The sequence below is a fragment of the Lipotes vexillifer genome, unplaced genomic scaffold (assembly GCF_000442215.2).
Source record: "Lipotes vexillifer unplaced genomic scaffold, Lipotes_vexillifer_v1.1 scaffold1693, whole genome shotgun sequence".
Taxonomy (NCBI): domain Eukaryota; kingdom Metazoa; phylum Chordata; class Mammalia; order Artiodactyla; family Lipotidae; genus Lipotes; species Lipotes vexillifer.
Genome location: NW_006782186.1, coordinates 10929 through 30212, shown reverse-complemented (window position 1 = coordinate 30212; position 19284 = coordinate 10929). Strand labels below are relative to the sequence as shown.

At 50.2% G+C, this 19284-nt stretch overlaps 2 protein-coding genes across 2 annotated transcripts in view; one reads left to right on the top strand and one right to left on the bottom strand.

Annotated features, from left to right (window-relative positions):
• SLCO2B1 (solute carrier organic anion transporter family member 2B1) overlaps positions 1–400 on the bottom strand; it is a 51651-nt gene extending 51251 nt beyond the window's left edge. Inside the window, exon 1 of the mRNA XM_007455023.1 lies at positions 129–400. Coding sequence (XP_007455085.1) covers positions 129–144 — 16 coding nt within the window. The 5' untranslated portion in view covers positions 145–400. The remainder of the gene's footprint in view (positions 1–128) is intronic.
• A 14556-nt stretch (positions 401–14956) lies between these two features.
• On the top strand, positions 14957–15916 carry OR2AT4 (olfactory receptor family 2 subfamily AT member 4). Its single transcript, XM_007455038.1, has one exon. It carries the CDS (start codon positions 14957–14959, stop codon positions 15914–15916), a length of 960 nt encoding a protein of 319 aa, XP_007455100.1.
• The last annotated feature ends 3368 nt before the right edge of the window (positions 15917–19284 follow it).

Sequence of the window (19284 nt, the reverse complement as noted above, 5' to 3'; positions counted from 1 at the left end):
GTAGGGAACTGCGAACTCCTGCCCCACCCCAGTGCGCACAAGTTACCCCTACAGCCTCACCGTTCGCCCTGGGAACGTGGGCCCCAGACTCCCTCCCAATGCCCCTTTCTGACTTTGTCCAGACTTACCTATCCTGGGTCCCATGATTTCTGAGGTGCAGTGAGCTTCAGCCCCTATTTCAATCTCAGGACTGGAGCTTAGTGGGAGAGAGGGAGTGAGAACTTATCTGGGGCTTCTGTAGACAGCAGCCAAGGAACCACAGCAGGGATGCGCCAACGTGGGGACTCCAGGCACCGGGTCGATCGATGCTTTTTGGGCCACAGTGGACAGCAGCCACCTCTTCCAAGTGGGTTAGGAAGCCCTGCTCAAACTTGACCCTACTCTCCAAGTGCCTATCTCCCTTAGTCACTAGTTCCTTCTCTCCGTCGCTTTCTCTGAATTCCTCTGATCTCTGGCTGGGGCAGCCCAGGGCCAGAGTTGTGGAGGAGGATGTGTTTGTTTAGATCCAGCCCCGCTGATGGGAGGAGGCTGCTGACCAGCCTCCCCTCAGCCTGTTCCTTCACAGCCTCTTGGCTTGGCACTTCCCTTGGATATTTTCTCCTGTGAGCAGTGGAGAGGTGAGGGGCAGAGGGAATGTGGACGGGTGGCCCCTCCCAGCCCTGGGGTCGTTCAGTCCTGATTTTCCAGTCTCTGCTCTGCATTCCCATTCGTGCTCTGAGCCTCCTCCCACACCGAGCTCTTGTCCCAGTTACAGAACATTTTTCACCCTCCAGGAGCCCCATACAGAGCCACTTTCCCCCACTGTCCTCCTTCACTGAACCTCTGTCCCCCTCAAGCTCTCATCACCTCTCACTGACCCCCTATCTCCTCTCTGAGCTCCTCAGATCCAGAGCAAGGAGGGACTCTATCCATCGGGAATCACAGTGGCCAGCGCCTCTGGGGGAGGGCAGGGACTCGTGGTAGCAGCTCCAAAGAGTATGGCCATCTCAGTGGGGGAAGGGTGGAGAGAAGAGGACATATGAGATTCCCAGAGTTTTCTGCACTGAAGACTGAGGATGGAGGCCTTGGAGCCAGACAGACCTGAGTCCCATCTCAGCTTTGTCATTCGCCAGTCAAGTGGACTTAGGCAAGTCCCTGCACCTCTCTGAGCGTCAGCTGCCTCATCTATAAAGAAGGGACAATAGTCCTCACTCACAGGGCTACTGTGCAAGTTCAGTGAGTGAAAAAGAATCCAAGCCTGAGGCCTGGAGCTCAGAGAAGGGAATGGCAGGGGTGGGACTCAGAGCTGGGCAGTGAGAGGGCAAGGAACCTGGTCTTCCTCCTTGCTCCACACTTTCACTTTCCATTTGGCCCTCCTAATGACCTTGTGGACCAGGTACTTATTCTCCCATTTTACAGATGAGGCACTGAGTCTCAGTAACTGCCCAGAAGTCACCTAGCTAGTAGGTTGTGGGATCACGCCTTGAGCCTCTGATGCTAGGGACCAGGCTTTTTCCTCTACCCAGGCCGCATTTTCTGAGGAAAACCTCTGGGTTTCCCCAAATCCAACATATAGAAGTGAACCCGACCCAGATCCAATAGAGTTTTTGCATGATATAGGGATGTGGGATTGGAGTTCAGCTTTTGGGGTGCAACGACAGAGAGACACACATCAGCCCCACTTGGCTCCCAGTGGCTGTATGGAATGCTAGAAGGAAGGGGGAGTATCTGAAATAATCGCAGATAGGCCTGACACATAGTAGGCCCTTGATAGATACTCGTAGTGTGAGTGAGTCTCTGAGAGACCAGAAATGGCAATGCAGGACTACCACCCAGGGAAAGGTCAACAGTTGGCTTGCGTTGATAGAAATCCTGCTCGAGAAAACCAAATTGGCTCTCTCTCTCTCTAAATCCTTCAGACAGGTACTGTGAGTCCTCACAGAGATTGGCAGAGGTGCAGCCTTCCAGACTGCAAATTACAGGTGCATGGTCGAGAGAGGGAAGGGTCCTTTCGACTTTCTGGAGGCTCACTTGCCCCTTTCTTAGACCCAGAGTCTGCAGAAGTTCTGCACATGGAAAGATGCTGGGACCAGCTTGGCTGGCTAAGTTCATTTCACCAACCTTTGAGTAAAAGCATGCACAGCACCCCACAGGGCACAGAACATACAGTAACCTCAGGCATGAGCAGCCTTCATGTATCACCTCAGCCTCCCCAGACTGACACAGGTCCAAGAATATTCCTGAACTCAGCCGTGGAACTAGAGCACAAGTCCAATCCCTGGGATCTCTGGGAGTTAAGCTAACAGGCCTTCAGATAGCTCTTGGGTTAATCCTGCAGTGAGGTTCCACTCTGGGTGGCCCCAACTTGAGGTTCAACCAACCTGGTTTGCACCCCACCTTTGCCACTTGCCAGCGTGATGTTTGCTGAGCCCTGTGCATTTTACAGAGCCCCATGATGTATGTGGATCACAGCACCATCTGTGGATTCCCACAGTTTGCAAAGCTTGATGTCTAAGTTTTAGAGTCCCATACCATTGGCAAAGCCTGGCACAGTTTACAGAGCTCTGCAGCTTCCAGGGCCCCATGATGTTTGCACACTCCTGTGTCTTGTGTCAAGCCTGATGCTGCTTTTGAAACCCCAAGCCGTTCACAGAACCCAAGCCTTTACCTCTTTAAGTCATCCCACGTGGGGAAAGGCCTTTTTGCAAGCCAGGCAAAAGAGGAATTTGGGTACAAGGGGAGAGTCCTGGGCTCCAGCCTCGAGACCTCAATTCTGGTCCCAGCTCTGTAACTACCTTGCTGTGGGACTTGGAGCACGTCCTTTCTCCTTTCTGGGCCTCAGTCTTCTCACCTGTTAAATGAAGATGGTGATACCAAATGGCCCACCCTCAGGACTGTGTTGAGGGTCACTGTGAGGATGCCCAGAAGATGCGGGGGCAGGGCAGTGGGGGAAGGGGAAGGGGGGCCGGAGGCTCCTTCCTGAGAAAGGCTCTAAACTGCCACATCAGCACCATTGCTCCTACTTCCCTCTGGCCTGGCAGCCAGAGAGCAGATATCTATAAATGGGCCCTCGGCCAGGCAGACACGTAATGGCCTCGGTCAGAGCCTCAGCCATCCCTACCCCCAGATGCTGCCTGGGGGTCAGACCGCAAGCTGTGCCGACATGCTCTCATGCATGGCTCATTAGATCTGCCCAAGGAAGGCAGTGCATACTTACTTCACCCATGAGGACTCTGACACTCAGAGAGGCCATGTGATTTGCCCAGGGCTACATGTGGAGGATACAGCTGGGGCTGGGGTCTGAGCCAAAGACAGCAAGGATGGACCCGTGGTACTCAGAAGGTCAGAGCAGGAAGGAACCTGGAGCTCACTTAATTCATCCCCTCCCTTTTGCAGATTGGGAGACTGAGGCTGGAGAGAGGCAGGCTGTGCTGGCTCATGACCACAGGGAAGTCCCAGTCTTTCCGTGGGCTTCAGTTTCTCCCTGCCAAGGGTTCAGGACTTTCCCATCTTTGTTGGCATGGCTCCTGGATCAGAATGCAGCAAATTTCCCAACTAGGTGAGGAGAATCATGGGTCTGCAGGCACGTAGGTGTCTGCTGGAAACTCTACATTCCTCCCTGAAAGTGGCAGCCCTGTGCCCAGGCAGAGCATGAGAGTGGGCATCAGATGGTTCAATCCTGACCCGGTAAGAAGATCTCTGAGACTCAGTATCCTCATCCGTAGAGATGATGGGAAACCTCCTGGCAGGGCTGCACTAAACCCAATCATCTCACTCATCTCACTCTGTATGTGCGTAGCTCTCCCAGGAGACTGGAAACTCCCTGGAGACCTAGCTGGGTGATCTGAGGCTGGTCACTTGCCGTCTCTGATCCTCAGGGCCCTTGTCTGTGAAATACCTTCCCAGGGCTGTCCTAAGGCTCAGGTGAGTTGATGGATTAGTGCTTACTAAGTCTGAGAGCTGAGCAGACATGAGCCATTATTATTAATACGGTGGCGATGGTGGTGGCGATGATAATGGCGATGACTCTTGTAATTCTAGAAGCAGAGGATGCGATAGAAGTAAATCAGAGGCCAGGTCATTCTGACCTCACTGATGACCCCATGTGACTCGATCACTGGGAAGGCCCTCTGAGGTGAGAGGGCACTCAAGTTGTTAACAGCTGTTGTTCTGTGGGTGCCACAAGCTGTCCCCTCTCACAGGGTCCAGACTGGGCACTGGCTGGCCAGTGGCTCCCAACCCTGCCTCTGCCTCCAACACACTGGTCCAACACACCAACACACATAGGACTGGTCAGGTCCTATGTCCTGCCTGGTCCCCAGTTTCCTTATTATAAAGTGGTGGCAGTAGGTCTCATTCTGCTCTGCCCCCCCCAACCCCCCGTCTTTGGGGAAGGAACATGAGCTAATGGATGTACCACTGCTTTTGTAAAGTGTCAAGTGCAGGACATGAGGGATTACGGTTATTAATGATTTGGCTCCTGGGAGAGAGGACATGGGGGAAGGGGGGCAGCGGAGGCTGGGAGTGGAGACCAAGGGGAGCAAGCATCTGCCCCTGGCTGCCAGGGCCCCAACGTCCTGCAGACTTTGTAACACTGCCCCCTGGGGGCCAGAGAGGAGGTCGGTGTCCCAGGCTCTCCCTTTAAGACTGCAGTCCAGGAGGAGGGGCCGGAAGGACGACTGTCAGAGGAGGCTGAAATGGACAGGCCAGAAGGAGCCCAGTGAGAGCAGTCACTGCCTGCTCCCCTCTCTCCCTCTCCTCCACACCCGTCTCTCAGACCGGCCCGCTTCTTCCTATGCTGCCGTCACTGCCCTGGTCCTGGCCACCAGCAGCTCTGGCCCGGGCCGTGTCCCAGCCTCCTCCCCACCTCCGGTCTCCATCTTCCTGTGAGCCAGAGGGAACTTTCCAGCCCTTAAATCTAACCATGCCCCTCCCTTCTTCAAACCCTGCTCCCACCCCACTCCCCAGCGCCCTCAGGATAAACCCATCTCTCTCTGCCTGATATGGAGTGCCCCTTACCTCTCTGTCTTCTGCCAGATCAGAATCTCCACTTGCAAGTGAGAGGAAAAGGTACAAGAACAAACCTTTGGGGCAGGACTTCTACCAAGGCTTCTCCACTTGGTAGCTGTGTTCATTCTTTGCTTGTTTGTAGGGGTTTTTGGTGTGTAACACGTGAAATGTGTATGTGAAATATCCAAAACGTGAAATTTACCATTTTAAGTATATGGTTCAGTGTCATTAAGTACATTCGCATTGTTGTGGAACAATGACCACCATCCATCTCCAGAACTTCATCTTCCCAAACCGAAACTTCATACCCATGTGTTATTTAATTATTCATGCCTCTGTTTTCTCATCTGCAGGATGGGGCTAATGAGTGGATGTACTTTGCACAGTGCCTGGTAGGTAGTTAATAGGTACTCAACAAGCATTACTACCATTTTGTTCTCTGGGGGAAAGCAAGTGTGGCAGGACTGCAGGGGTTATCTATAGACATCCAGGGCCTTCACTGCCCGGGATTCATTTCTGTGACTCAGGCAGAGTTTATGACAGCTGCTGGGGAAGCACGCCTCATGCTTCACCTAGGAAGATGAGTCACTTCCTCACCTGATGGGGTTATGAGCCTGGAGATGGAGAAGGCAGGAAGCAGATTGAGCGCGGGCAGCTGCTTCTTGACCAGATTGGTCCTCCACAGATGCTCCAGTGACAACTGTACAGGCAAGGAGGGTTCTGACTGGCGGTAGGGCCCAGTCTGGGCCAGGGTGGGACACCCAACTTTTCTCTGTTCTAAGTCTCTCAGGAGGGGCTGGAACAGGCTAAGCTGTTTTCCTCAGGGCTGTTTATTTGGAGCATTGTCAGTTTGCACTTTGCTTGGTTCTCTCCTTTTCATGTTCCACCCCAAGCGTACACACTCCCTCCACTCTGCACACATGTTTCCTAGATTCACTCACTCCAACTGTTCCTGGCACTCATATGTAAAATTCTCTCAACATTGAAGTGGTGCCGTCCTTATTAAAATGCCTGTCCCCTCTTTTTTTCTGTTCTCTGAGTGGAACATAGATGTGTCTTCCTCGGGGAGGGGAGAGACCAGGCCTGAACTGTCCCACGTGGGGCAGGCCTGGTCTCTGGCAAGGGCACGGGTGGATCTCTCCGGCAAGCGGGTTTCACGGTGGTGTCTGAATCAGAGGTGGGCCCAGACCGGGAGCCTAGAGGGCCACAGAATCTCCTCCTAAGGGTCCTTAGGTTGGGGACTCCTCTCTCTTGAGTGAGAAATATCAACTATCTTCTAGAAATAGCCACAAGGGAAGAAGGCAGTTCAGCGTAAGCAAACCAATCCACTCTTTGGAGTCCCCTGGGCCTGAGCTCAGCAAACGATGAGCTACGTGGCCCTGGACAGTTACTTCCTTTTTCTAAACCTCAGTGTCCTTGGCTATAAAATGAATGCAATAATTATGACTGACATTCATTACGGGCCAAGCACTGTTCAAAGTACTTTACTTGTATCAGCTTAGTCAATGTTCCCAACTACCCATGATAACCTTACACGTCCTACCCTGCACAGGTTAGTGTTGTGCAGTGAGTGGTCAGGTCTGAGATACACATGCAGTGATGTCACAGCTCCACAGGCCAGAGGCATGTGGTGAGACATGAACCATCACTGCACTTCCCCGCACCTGAGGAAGCTTTCATAGCATTTCACGTGTACCTCTGACGTGACAGATACTACAGCCCCCTCACCTGAGGAGGCTGTGACAGCAGTGCAGTGTACCTCAGACGTGACCGCTAACCACACTTGACCTCACCTGAGGGGGCTGTCACAGCAGTGCAGTGTACCTCAGACGTGACCAATAGCACAAGCCCCTTCACCACAGGAGGCTGTCTCAGCAGTACAGGGGTACCTCAGAGGTGACTGGTCACCACAGGTCCCCTCACCTGAGGAGGCAGTGACAGCAGTGCACTTGTACTTAAGACCTGACCACTCACCATAAGTCACCCCCTCAGACGAGGCTGTGACAGCAGAGCAGATGTGCCCCAGACGTGACCACTGACCACAAGTCCCCTACCTGAGGGGGCTGTGAAAGCAGTGCACGTTGAGCTCTGACGTGGCCGATACCACGGGCCCCCTCACCCTAGGAGGCTGGCCCAGCAGTGCACAGGTACACCAGACATGACCACAAGTCCCCTCACCTGGGGAGAAAACGGTGGCACAGAGAGGTTAGGAGACTTGCCCAAGGTTACACAGCAGGTAAAAGGCAGACCAGTTTTTAACCTAGGCTATCTGGTCCCAGAGCTCATGTCCTTAACCTTGGCACTTAACTGTCCCAAAGGACTGGTTTGAGGACTCAGTCATCTGTCCATCAGTCACTAAGCCGTGAGGTTTTATACAGAGTTGAGCACTGAGTATAGCACCTTTGACTGGGTTCCCGAAAGAACATGGATGTGGTCAGGATGATATTCTAGTTCTCTACATGACCTTAGCCAATGAGTATTAAACAGACTGCTAATACCCCCAGGGAACTTTCCTCAGCCAGGTCCTCTGCTTCCAGCCTTCCAGGATGAAAAGCCTCAGAGGGGAGGACATCCAGGGGGTAACTTCTCAGTGGCTGTGGTGGTGATGGTATAGAATACTTCTTCACAGCACTTCACAGTTTGCAAAGAACTCTCACCTGGCGTGTCTCACTAAACCTTCGTTCCGGCCAATATTGCTGGCACTATCGCCCCAATTCACAAAGGGGAGACAAAGGCAGAGAGAAGTGACGTCATTGCCCAAATGGAGGAGCTGGGATTTGAACCCAAGTGCGTTTGGCCCCCAAAGCTGATGCCACACTGCCTCCTGGTGGCAGGAAGGATGGCGACAGTGATGAGCATGCTGGAGGCCCCCCAGAGCTCCAGGAGCCTCCTGCCCACGCCGGGAGGCAGCCCAGTCTCTCCCTGGACATATTTATAACTTCCCTTTCCTCCTTGGCACCTTCCTTTTCCAGCCTCTCGCATCTGTGGGAGCCTGACACCAGTGAAGGTGACGGGCAGCAGGGGTGAGACGGAGAGAGACAGAGCATCACTGACGACTTTCCAGGGCAGAGCGGCTTAGGCAGCTGACCCGCACTCGGGCGGAATTTAGAGGGCCAGGCTGTCTTCTGTTCTGAGCTCAAAAATGTTCCTGTGATACACAGACTCCTCCTAGAGACATTTCTGGACCTCCCCACTTTCTCAGGTAGGTGAGACCTGGACTGGGAATGTTATGGGCCTCCCCACGGTCCCAGGAGAGAGGGACAGGGTTGTGTAACCTGGGTAGAAGACGCTTCTGACATCTGCTGGCACCCTTCACCTCTTCCCAACCTGCACCGCACTAGCACAGAGCTTGCACTCAGTAAACAAACCCCCATTCTACAGAAGCAGAAAGAGTCTCAGAGAGCTCCCAGCCAGGCTTGAACCCAAACTGGTCTGGCGCCAGGATCTGAGCATATATCCACTATATGGCCTCTCAGACCCATCCAGTGGAGAAGAAACTCCCCTGCAATCTCAGCCTCTTCACGAAATTCTCCCACCACTCTTGTCTTACGTGAACTTTGCCCCCCTACCCCTGCAGCACTAAATCTGCAATCTTGCCTTTCTCTCTCTTTTAAACCTCCTTCTCTCCTACTAGTAGTCCAGACGCTGGGCTCAGAAGATCCACTTCTCCTCCTTTTAAAAAAAATTATTATTATTATTATTTCTTTTTGCGGTACGCGGGCCTCTCACTGTCGTGGCCTCTCCCGTTGCGGAGCGCAGGCTCCGGACGCGCAGGCTCAGCGGCCACGGCTCACGGGCCCAGCCGCTCCGCGGCACGTGGGATCCTCCCGGACCGGGGCACGAACCCGCGTCCCCTGCGTCGGCAGGTGGACTCTCAGCCACTGCGCCGCCAGGGAAGCCCGCTTTTCTTCCTCTTTGACCATTCCTTCCTCCTCTCCCTCTCTGCTGGCTAACTCCTACCAACAAATGGTGGGACATCTGCTCAAATACTTCCAATTTTAAAATATAGCAAGATCCTCCCTGATCCCTCATTGCCCTCCAACCATCCACATCTCTTCACAGCCACACATCTTGAAAATGTTATCCACTCTCTCTACTTACCCACCAAATGTCCACACCACCAAACTTCCACTCCCATCGTTCCACTGGACCTGTTCACCCTGGGGTCCCCATTGACCTCCTCCTTGCTGGATCTCCTGGACACTCTTCACTTCTCATCCTTCCTGTCACACCAGCAGCTTTTACTGCTGCTGGCCACATGTGCCCTTTGGAGTGCCTCTGTGATATCATACTCTCCTGGCTTTGCTCCATTCTCTGTGGCCATGTTTTTCCCAGCATCTTTTGCAGATGTTTCTTGTTCTGCCTCTGTCTCATGCTGGTTTCCTCCAAGGTCCTGTCCTCACTCTACACTCTCTCCCTAGCTCCATAAAGCATAGCCCTCCCAAGTCTTTGTCAGCAACTCAGCTCTCTCTCTTGAGCTCCAGACTTAAACCCTCCAATACCTGCTGGACAACCCCTCTTGGATATCCCATGGGTCCCTCTAATGCAACATGTCCAAAACCAAACTCATCATGTGCCTCCAAAATCTTCTCACCTACACTGCCTGTTGCCCACCGCCATGTTCTGCAGGTCAGCCAACATCACCGCCATCTGCCTCATCGCCCAAGTCAGAGTGCCGAGCGTCATCTTGCACCCTTCCATGTGCAGTTATCAAATTCTGACAACGCTGCCTCTTGGAGAGCTATCTGATTCTTGATAGTTAAGAAGTGTAGGCCTTGAAGACAATTGGATGATAAAAACGAGGGTAATAAAAACCACTGATCAGAAGAACTGAAACCAAGTATGTAACCACCAGGGCACAGTCATTGGTACAAGTAAGCACTCACTAAAGGGCAGCAGCTTCTGTCATCATTATCATTGCTCCTTCTCCCTCTTTCTCTCCTCACCACCCATCTCCCTGGTTGGCCTCCCTGCCTCTAGCCTCTCCCGCTTGAATCCCTTCTCCACGCGGCAATGGGTGGGATCTTTCGGAAACAAGCATCTGTTAAACCCCTGCCTGAAGGCCGCCCCTGGTTCTCCAGTGTCCTCGTACTGGCTTCGTATTCCTTGGCCTGGAATTCGAGACCCTTCTGGTTCTGGCCCCGGCCGACCTCATCTTTTGAGACTCCCAGTCTCTCCCTCTATGCTGCATCCCAAACGCACTTCTATCTGCCCCTCTAACACATCTACTTTTCCACCCTTTCCTCACTTTGTCCCTGCCTTATTGGCCTGCAGAGCGCTCCTCATCTGCTTATAATTCACAACCCACCTGAAAGTTGTCTTCCATCATGCAAACCTACTTTGTTCCCTCCTCTGAGCCCTGCAACTCTATAGTAGCACGGATCACACTGGATATGATTGGTGGTCAATTTTTTCCATAGGCTACCCCCACTAGACTCTGTCAATTCACTGTGTTCAGGCACCCAGCACAAAGCCAGCTTCATTCAATGTGGAATGAATGATGAACCTCAGTTCTCCTAATTTTAATTTTTTTTTAATTCATTTATTATTTTATATTTATTTTTGGTTGCGTTGGGTCTTCGTTGCTGCACACGGGCTTTCTCTAGTTGCGGCGAGCAGGGGCGACTCATCGTTGAGGTTCGCGGGCTTCTCATTGTAGTGGCTTCTCTTGTTGCAGAGCATGGGCTCTAGGCATGTGGGCTTCGGTAGTTGTGGCACACAGGCTCAGTAGTTGTGGTGCAAGGGCTTAGTTGCTCTGTGGCATGTGGGATCCTCCTGGACCAGGGCTTGAACCCATGTCCTCTGCATTGGCAGGCAGATTCTTAACAATTGCGCCACCAGGGAAGTCCCCTTCTAATCTTTAAAGTGGACTGCATAGGCAGTCAGCCTGGTTAATCCAGAGGAGAGCAAGAGCCCTGGGAGCTGGAGGAAGATAAGTCACGGAAGGCTCCCTGGAGGAGGTTGGACTTGGAGTTATAAGGCATCTAAGAAACAGTGAGAGTAAGAGAGGGCAAGCGAGTGAGAGGGAGTGAGGATTTGGGAACCTGAGCGGCTCTCTGCTCTGTCACACTTGTTCCTCTAGCTTCAAAACACTTGAAGGGTCCCCACACCCCCATCCCCTGGCCAACAGCACAGGACTTTACAGTTATATAGAGATTTTTCACAACCTTTGTCTCATTTGTGTGGTTGGTTGGCTCAGAGGCTAGACTGAGAGTTAGCAAATCTGAGACCTCCATCCTGCCTTGTCCTCGGCCTGCTGTGTGACCTGGGCAATTCCTTTCACCTCTGAGCCTTGGTTTCCTCACCTGTCATGTGGGGCTGTGAACTGTTGCTCAATAGGTGGGAAAACCTCCAAGTTCTGTGCCCCAGTGAGGACTGTTAATCTTGTTGTTCTAACATCAGCCAAGCCCAGTGGTAGCTGCTAACCAGCCACTTGGGAGTCCTCAGAAAAGCATTACACAGGGCCCTGTTAGAAAGGGACCTCGGGGAGAGGATCCAGCAGGTTAGGGACAGGAGGGCCTGGGGATTTAATGGAACCAGTCTCAGCCCCAACCTGTCCTCCCCACTGAGGCAGCGCTGGCTTGGGGAGAGGAAGGGGCAGCTGGAGTGGCCTCGGTCGCAGGTGAGCTGAGCCCCCCCTTATGTAGGCATGAAGGCTGCAAAGGAAGTGCCCAGAGCCTGTCAGAGCCCAAGGAGGGACAAGGTTCTGGAAGGGCACAGTTTAAGGGGACAGGCAATTAGGGACCGTCACCCCACTATGAGAGGGGCCCTACGAGAAGGGAGATGGGCTAAAATCTTTCTGCCCCAATTTACAGCATTGCAGGCTGGTTGCTGATTCGCTAACTGTGTGACTTGGGCCAGGCATAGCCCCTCTCTGAGCCTCTTCCTCCCTATCAGCAGCAATAGGGGAGCAAGACCAGAAGCTTTCCACAGGGTGAAGTGTGTGATTCCACAGGAATGCTGGAGGGAAAGCCCTGAGGTGGTCAGGACAGCTCTGTGGAAACATGAAGAAGCCAGGCGCTGGGCCACACTGAGATCCTGGTTTTATAGGAAAGGAGTCAGGGTCAGTCTCCAGCCCCAAGGAATCCTCAGACTGGTGAGGGATACAAGAATGATGTGGGCTGCCAGACAGGGATGCTTCAGCGCCGCTCCCGTGGTGGACCCTTGGGAGACCCGGCAGGGAGCCCGGAGTCTGACTTCCAGGTCCTGTGTGACCTTGACTGAGCAAGTAACTCCCTTCTCTGAGTTATTTTATTTGAAAAATGGGAGGAGGGCTGTGGGGATTAGACTACGTGCTTGCTTTTCAGGACGCTTCTGGCTCTGATGTTCTGGGATTGCCCCGCAGACCTTGCAAAACCTGCTTACATGGGCCCAGCCAGTGGAGGGAACAGCATCTCAGAATTGCAGCAGCTTCCCCGGAAATGTGCATTCTGTCAATTTAGATGTGAAAAGAAAAATCCCTGCTGACTAGTCCATTATGGGAAAAAGTTCAGTTTAACTCAGGTTAACCCTTTCATTAATCAGTTCATTTATTTAAAAAATATTTGTTGAGGGTTTATTATGAGCCAGGTACCAGGTGCCTGGTGCCTGTGCTCTAGAGTCCGTGAGCCACAACTACTGAAACTGTAGTTGTAGGGGTTTTTGGTTTTTGCCACTCTCTCACTTCATCCCAGCTTACCCTTCCCCCTCCCCGTGTCCTCAAGTCCGTTCTCTACGTCTGTGTCTTTATTCCTGTCCTGCCCCTAGGTTCTTCAGACCCTTTTTTTTTTTTTTTTTTAGATTCCATATATATGTGTTAGCATATGGTATTTGTTTTTCTCTTTCTGACTTACTTCACTCTGTATGACAGACTCTAGGTCCATCCACCTCACTACAAATAATTCAATTTTGTTTCTTTTTATGGCTGAGTAATATTCCATTGTGTATATGTGCTACAACTACCAGGCACCAGGTATACAACTGTTCTGCTCAGGACACGGGACCTGATTGTCATGACTTTTTTCCATGCAGATGTGCCCAGTTCACCTCTTCCTTAAGTCATTTCTTGAAAAGAGCATTTTTTTTCTAGCTTTGTATTGCCTCTAATTAGTAACCAGACCATCTGAAACTGTTTGAAAACACCCTCAGAACCAAACAGAAATCCGTAACTGTCTCTGACATCAGCCTAAGAAATGGAGAGAGGAAAATAAAACTTTCGGCCTATTTTTTCCCCAGGTGGAAACCAGAGCTTCCAAATCCTCCAGGTGGCCTGGCTTGGTGGAAAGAGTCCAAGACCAGAGCCTGAGGGCTGATTTCCAGGACCAAGTCTGGTACAGACCAGCTGTTGACCTGGGGGCAGCTGCCCATCCCCACCCCGGCCAGACTTGTCTTTTTTTTTTTTTGGCCTCCAAGCTTTCGGGATCTTAGTTCCTCAACCAGGGATTGAACCTGCGCCCTGTGAAATGGAAGCTCAGAGTCCTAACCACTGGACCACCAGGGAAGTCCCCGGCCTGACTTTTCATCTGTGCAAGAAAGGGTCAGGGACTCAACTATCTGCAGGCCATTTCCACGCTTACATATTTTGTGGCGTGAGAAGGGTTTGTTAGAAGAGGGAGAAGCTGGAGGTGGTCCTGGAAAACCAAGTGGATCTGCTCCAGGGGTCCCTGGGGCAGGGAGGCAGTGATCTGAACATCAGCATAACCTGGCCCGGGATCACTTAATCAAGGTGAAGGGCGAGTCGACACTTCCCTCAGCTCAGTTCTCGGGGTTGGACAGTCTCGCTTCGGGGGTCTTGGGCCTCCACGCACGCACAGTAACCCTCTTCAACAGCCTCCTGGGAGCAGAGTTACTCTCTGAAGAGTGCTTGGCCTTCTCTCCTGACACTGGTTCTGAGACTTTTCAGTTCTCTGTGATGCCCTCTGAACTTGGGCCCAGAGCAGTGGGCATGAAGTGGCTTAACAGTGACACCTGCTGAGCTGCAGCAGCCAGGAGGGGGAAGACCATGGAGTGACCCAGGAAGTGCCCTGGAGTTTGTTTTTTCCCACCAGGGGGAGACTCTATCTTCCACTTGGATTCCTTTCAGGAAATGACTCCTTCTACCAAAGCCATATACAATGCCTCTGCCCTCGCAAGGTGACTGACATCTCAGTTTGCCAGGGACTAAGGGATTTCCTGGGACATGGGACTTGCAGTGCTAAAACCAGGCAGTTCTGAGCAAATCAGGATGATTGGTCTCTGGATATGACAAATAGACAGGATACAAGGACCCAGGTTAGACTGAGACAGAGTCCCAGCAGCAGCTGCACAGAAAGGGGAGCTGTTCTTGGCTGAAGCGGACTGCATTCTGTAGCAGCCCTTGGGGGATACAGCTCTTCCTATCAGTAAGGTATCATAGAAAGGGAATCCTCCACAGTCTGACTGATGTAGTTCATTTATGTTCCTTTTTTTTAAAAAAAAGAACCAATGGATCTAGGGTCAGAAGGTTGCTTAAGGGTTTTTAATCTAGCTCCTATCTAAATGTTAAACCTCCTGTGCACCATTTCAGCTCAAAAGTCCCCAGCTTTGCATACCTCTAATTATAAGGAATTCACTCATTCTCAAACCAGTCTTTTGCCTTATGGGATAGTTCTAATTGTAAGAAACTTATTCCATATGTGGGGCTCTCTGGGTCCCTGGAGCTGCTAATACTGGCCCCAGTTCTTTGTAAGTGTTGTACCTGTCCCTTGACAGCCCTTCAGGTGTTTATGTTCACCGCTCTTGCCCACCAGACAGGACCAGCTTTTTAACCATTGCTCACTAGACAACTCACTATCCTGAGCATCTTAGTTGTGCAATGAAATTCCAGGCACAAAGAAACAGTTAGGATTGAGATCCATGGTTGGAAACAAAAAGATGCATGTTCTAGTTAATGTTTCCCTGGTTGTTCTGGTTTCCAGATATGTACTGATGTTTCCAGTGTCTGTCTGCAAATAACCAGCCCTGACCCACTATGGAAGCCACCTGTAATGGATCAAAGGACTCCTCACCTGTGTTCTACCTGGTGGGCATCCCCTCTCTGCTTGAATCCCTCTTCCTCCTTGTCTTCTTGATTTTCCTCTTAATCTCTCTGCTCATTCTGGTGGGAAATGAGCTGATCCTGGTGGCCGAGGTGGCAGAGCCCAGCCTCCACAAGCCCAGGTACTTCTTCCTGATCAACCTCTCAGCCCTGGACATCCTCTCTACTACAACCACTGTCCCCAAGATTCTGTCCCTATTCTTGCTTGGGGACCAGTACCTCAGCTTCTCTGCTTGCTTCCTGCAGATGCACCTGTTCCATGGCCTTAACTGCTCTGAAGCCTTCATCCTGGTGGTCATGGCCTGTGACCGCTATGTGGCTATCTGCTGCCCACTGCACTACCTTGTCCACATGACCCCACAGACCAATGCTGCACTGGCAGCCAGTGCCTGGCTCACTGCCCTCCTTCTGCCCATCCCAGCAGTGCTGCAGACCTTCCACATGGCTTTTAACAACACTGTTCACATCTACCACTGCTTCTGTGACCACTTGGCTGCGGTCCAGGCCTCCTGCTCTGACACCACGCCCCAGACCTTCATGGGCTTCTGCATCGCCATGGTGGTGTCCTTCCTGCCCCTCCTCCTGGTGCTTCTTTCCTATGCCCACATCCTGGCCTCAGTGCTTCGCATCAGCTCCCGAGAAGGACACTCAAAAGCCTTCTCCACCTGCAGCTCCCACCTCCTGGTTGGCACCTACTACTCATCCATTGCCATAGCCTATGTGGCCTATAGGGCTGACCTACCCCTTGACTTCCACATTATGGACAACGTGGTGCATGCTATTCTCACACCTGTCCTCAGCGCTCTCATCTGCACGCTGAGGAATAAGGATGTCAAAGCAGCCATCACCAAAATAACATGTCCCCAAGACCCAGGGCATTCTGGGGACCCTTGACCCTTAGATGTAGTTAATCCTGCTCCCAGGATACCTGTGTGCCAAGAAGAGAGAATGCAATCAAAAATGTTTTTTGAAGGAAAGAATGACTTATAGCAGGGCCAAAAGTACACCACTGGGGCTTCCCTTTACATGAATAAGCTACATAATGATACCAACTCTTTTGTGGAAAGAAATAAGAATGTCAGATAAAATGTAAAAAGTATCTTCTTAAAAGTGTCAAATAGGGCTTCCCTGGTGGCGCAGTGGTGGAGAGTCCGCCTGCCGATGCAGGGGACACGGGTTTGTGCCCCGGTCCGGGAAGATTCCACGTGCCACGGAGCGGCTGGGCCCGTGAGCCATGGCCGCTGAGCCTGCGCGTCCGGAGCCTGTGCTCTGCAACGGGAGAGGCCACAACAGTGAGAGGCCCGCGTACCTCAAACAAACAAACAAACAACAATCCAGTTAAAAATTGGGCGGAAGACCTAAATAGACATTTCACCAAGGAAGACATACAGATGGCCAAGGGGCACATGAAAAGATGCTCAACATCACTAATTATTAGAGAAATGCAAATCGAAACTACAATGAGGTATCACCTCACACTGGTCAGAATGGCCATTATCAAAAAATCCAGAAACAATAAATGCTGGAAAGTGTGTGGTGAAAAGGGAACCCTCCTGCCCTGTTGGTAGGAATGTAAATTGATACAACCACTATGGAAAATAGTATGGAGGTTCCTTAAAAAACTAATACTGGAACTACCATATGACCCAGCAATCCCACTACTGGGCATATACCCTGAGAATACCATAATTCAAAAAGAGACATATACCACAATGTTCATTGCAGCACTATTTACAATAGCCAGGACATGGAACCAACCTAAATGTCCACTGATGATAGATGAATGGATAAAGAAGATGTGGTACATATATACAATGGAGTATTTACTCAGTCATAAAAAGAAATGAAATTGAGTTATTTGTAGTGAGGTGGGTGGACCTAGAGTCTGTCATACAGAGTGAAGTAAGTCAGAAAGAGAAAAACAAATACCGTATGCTAACACACATATATGGAATCTAAAATAAAGGGTACCGATGAACCTGGTTTCAGGGCAGGAATAAAGAGATAGACATAGAAAATGTACTTGAGGACATGGGGTGGGAGGGTGAAGCCATGGCGAAGTGAGAGTAGCATCAACATACATATACTACCGAATGTAAAATAGTTGGCTGGTGGGAAGCAGCAGCATAGCACAGGGAGATCGGCTCAGTGCTTTGCGATGACCTAGAGGGGTGGGATAGGGAGGGTGGGAGGGAGGCTCAAGAGGGAGGGGATATGGGGACATGTGTATGCATATGGCTGATTCGCTTTGTTGTGCAATAGAAACTAACAGTACTGTGAAGCAATTATACTCCAATAAAGATCTATTAAAAAAAAAGTGGGGTGGGAAAGCAGGCATTTGAAACCTGGCCCTATCTGTGTCAGGTAGTTGTTGTGAAGATTTGAGTGAGACTGGGAAATTTCATCTCAAATATCTGTAGGCTGTGTCCACTCCTCTCCATTACACTTCATCCACCCTGGTGCAGATGTTACCACCTTCTGTCTCCTGAATGAGCATAACAGCCTCTCTCCTCATCCCTCTGCCCACCCTCCATTTCATAAATGGCCAGAATGGGTTTTCTGACATACAAACCTGGTCACCTTACCACCCTCAATATAACTTAAAGGCTCTCAATGATCTGGCCCTAAATGACTTCTTTGACCTCACATCTCACCATTGCTACCCTCATGGCAATTCTGAACTTCTTTCAGTTTCCCAAACACACCAACTTCTCATTCTCACCAATAACTCACTCTTCTCTCTTCCTGAAGCCCTCTTCCTCTTTATCCATTTCAGCTGAAATGTTAGTCAGGCTTCTCCTGAAACATCACTTTTTCAGGGGAGCTGGCCCTGGTAACTCACCCTGAAAAGTGAGGTCGATGCCCTTTGTATGTGTCCCCTTAGCACTTTATAATTCCCTCACATTGAACTTTTTAAATTTTTGAACATTAGGAGAAAAGAGTTCTGAGCTCATTATATCTGTTAGTCTGTGTAGGCTCCTTGATTGTTTTATCTCCAACCTCCCAATTCCCATTCCATTCCCCTTTCCCACTTAAGCACCCACTCTGATGTGTTTGCTGTATGTCCTTAAGTATATCTTTGAAAAGTAGGTAGTGGTGTTGTGTGCATGTATGTACACGTTTAATTGACATAAAAAGAGTTATGTTACATGTCTCTGTTTATTTCTTACATTTTCACTCAGTTGTTTTTTAGATCTGTCTGTGTTGCTATTTATAGATCTAGTTTCATTGGTTCCTACTGATATTCCATAGTATGATTTCATTACATTTCACTTTTCTAGTGGAGGACACCTAATTGCCTCCAACTCTTTGCTATCACTGTGTCTTGTTAAATGTCCTTGTGTACGTCCTTGTATGAATCCATGGAGGATTCTCCCTGAAATATAGAACAAGGTGTCAAACAGGTTAGTCATGGGTGTGCATTAACTTTAGCTAAACATAGTCCCTCTTCATTAGCTGCAGATTCTGTATTTGTATATTTGCTTACTCACTAACCCTAAAACCAATACTCATGACACTTTCAGGATCACTCAGGGACATGCCCAGAGCAGCAAAATATCTGAGTCACCATGTGCATGTACCCAATTGAGGTCTAACAAGGCAACACTCTGCCCTCTTGTTTCAACTCATACTGTGGACAGGTGTCCTTTCCATGGTCTATTTTTGCCATGTTTTTAGCATTTTTGTTAGTTTTTGGTAATCTCCCTGTTTAAATTTGTACCCAAGCATAGAGCTCAAGTGGTGTCTAGGGCTCCTAGGCATGAAAAGTCTGTGATGTGCCTTCTGGAGAAAATACATGTGTTAGATAAGTTTCACTCAGGCATGAGTTACAGTGCTGTTGGCCATGAGTTCAATGTTAATGAATTAACAATATACACTAAATGAGGGTTTTTTAAATTAAGTTTTATTGGAGCATAGTTGATTTACAACATTGTACTAGTTTCTGCTGTACAGCAAAGTGAATCAGTTATACATATACATATATCCACTCTTTTTTAGATTCTTTTCCCATATAGGTCATTACAGCGTATTGAGTAGAGTTCCCTGTGCTATACAGTAGGTTCTTATTAGTTATCTATTTTATATATAGTAGTGTGTATATGTCAATCAGAAACACGCATAAAACAACGTTATGTACTTGATCACATTAGTTGACGAAAATGTTGTGACCAGAGGCTCACAGGAAATTAATCTTGTGCTCCCCCTAGAAGAGTGAGAGTGAGTGTATTCACAGGGACTTTATAGAACATAACTACCACAAA

What these genes read in the sequence shown, in the direction of transcription:
- OR2AT4 (XM_007455038.1), top strand. Translation starts at nt 14,957, where the DNA reads ATGGAAGCCACCTGTAATGGATCAAAGGACTCCTCACCTGTGTTCTAC.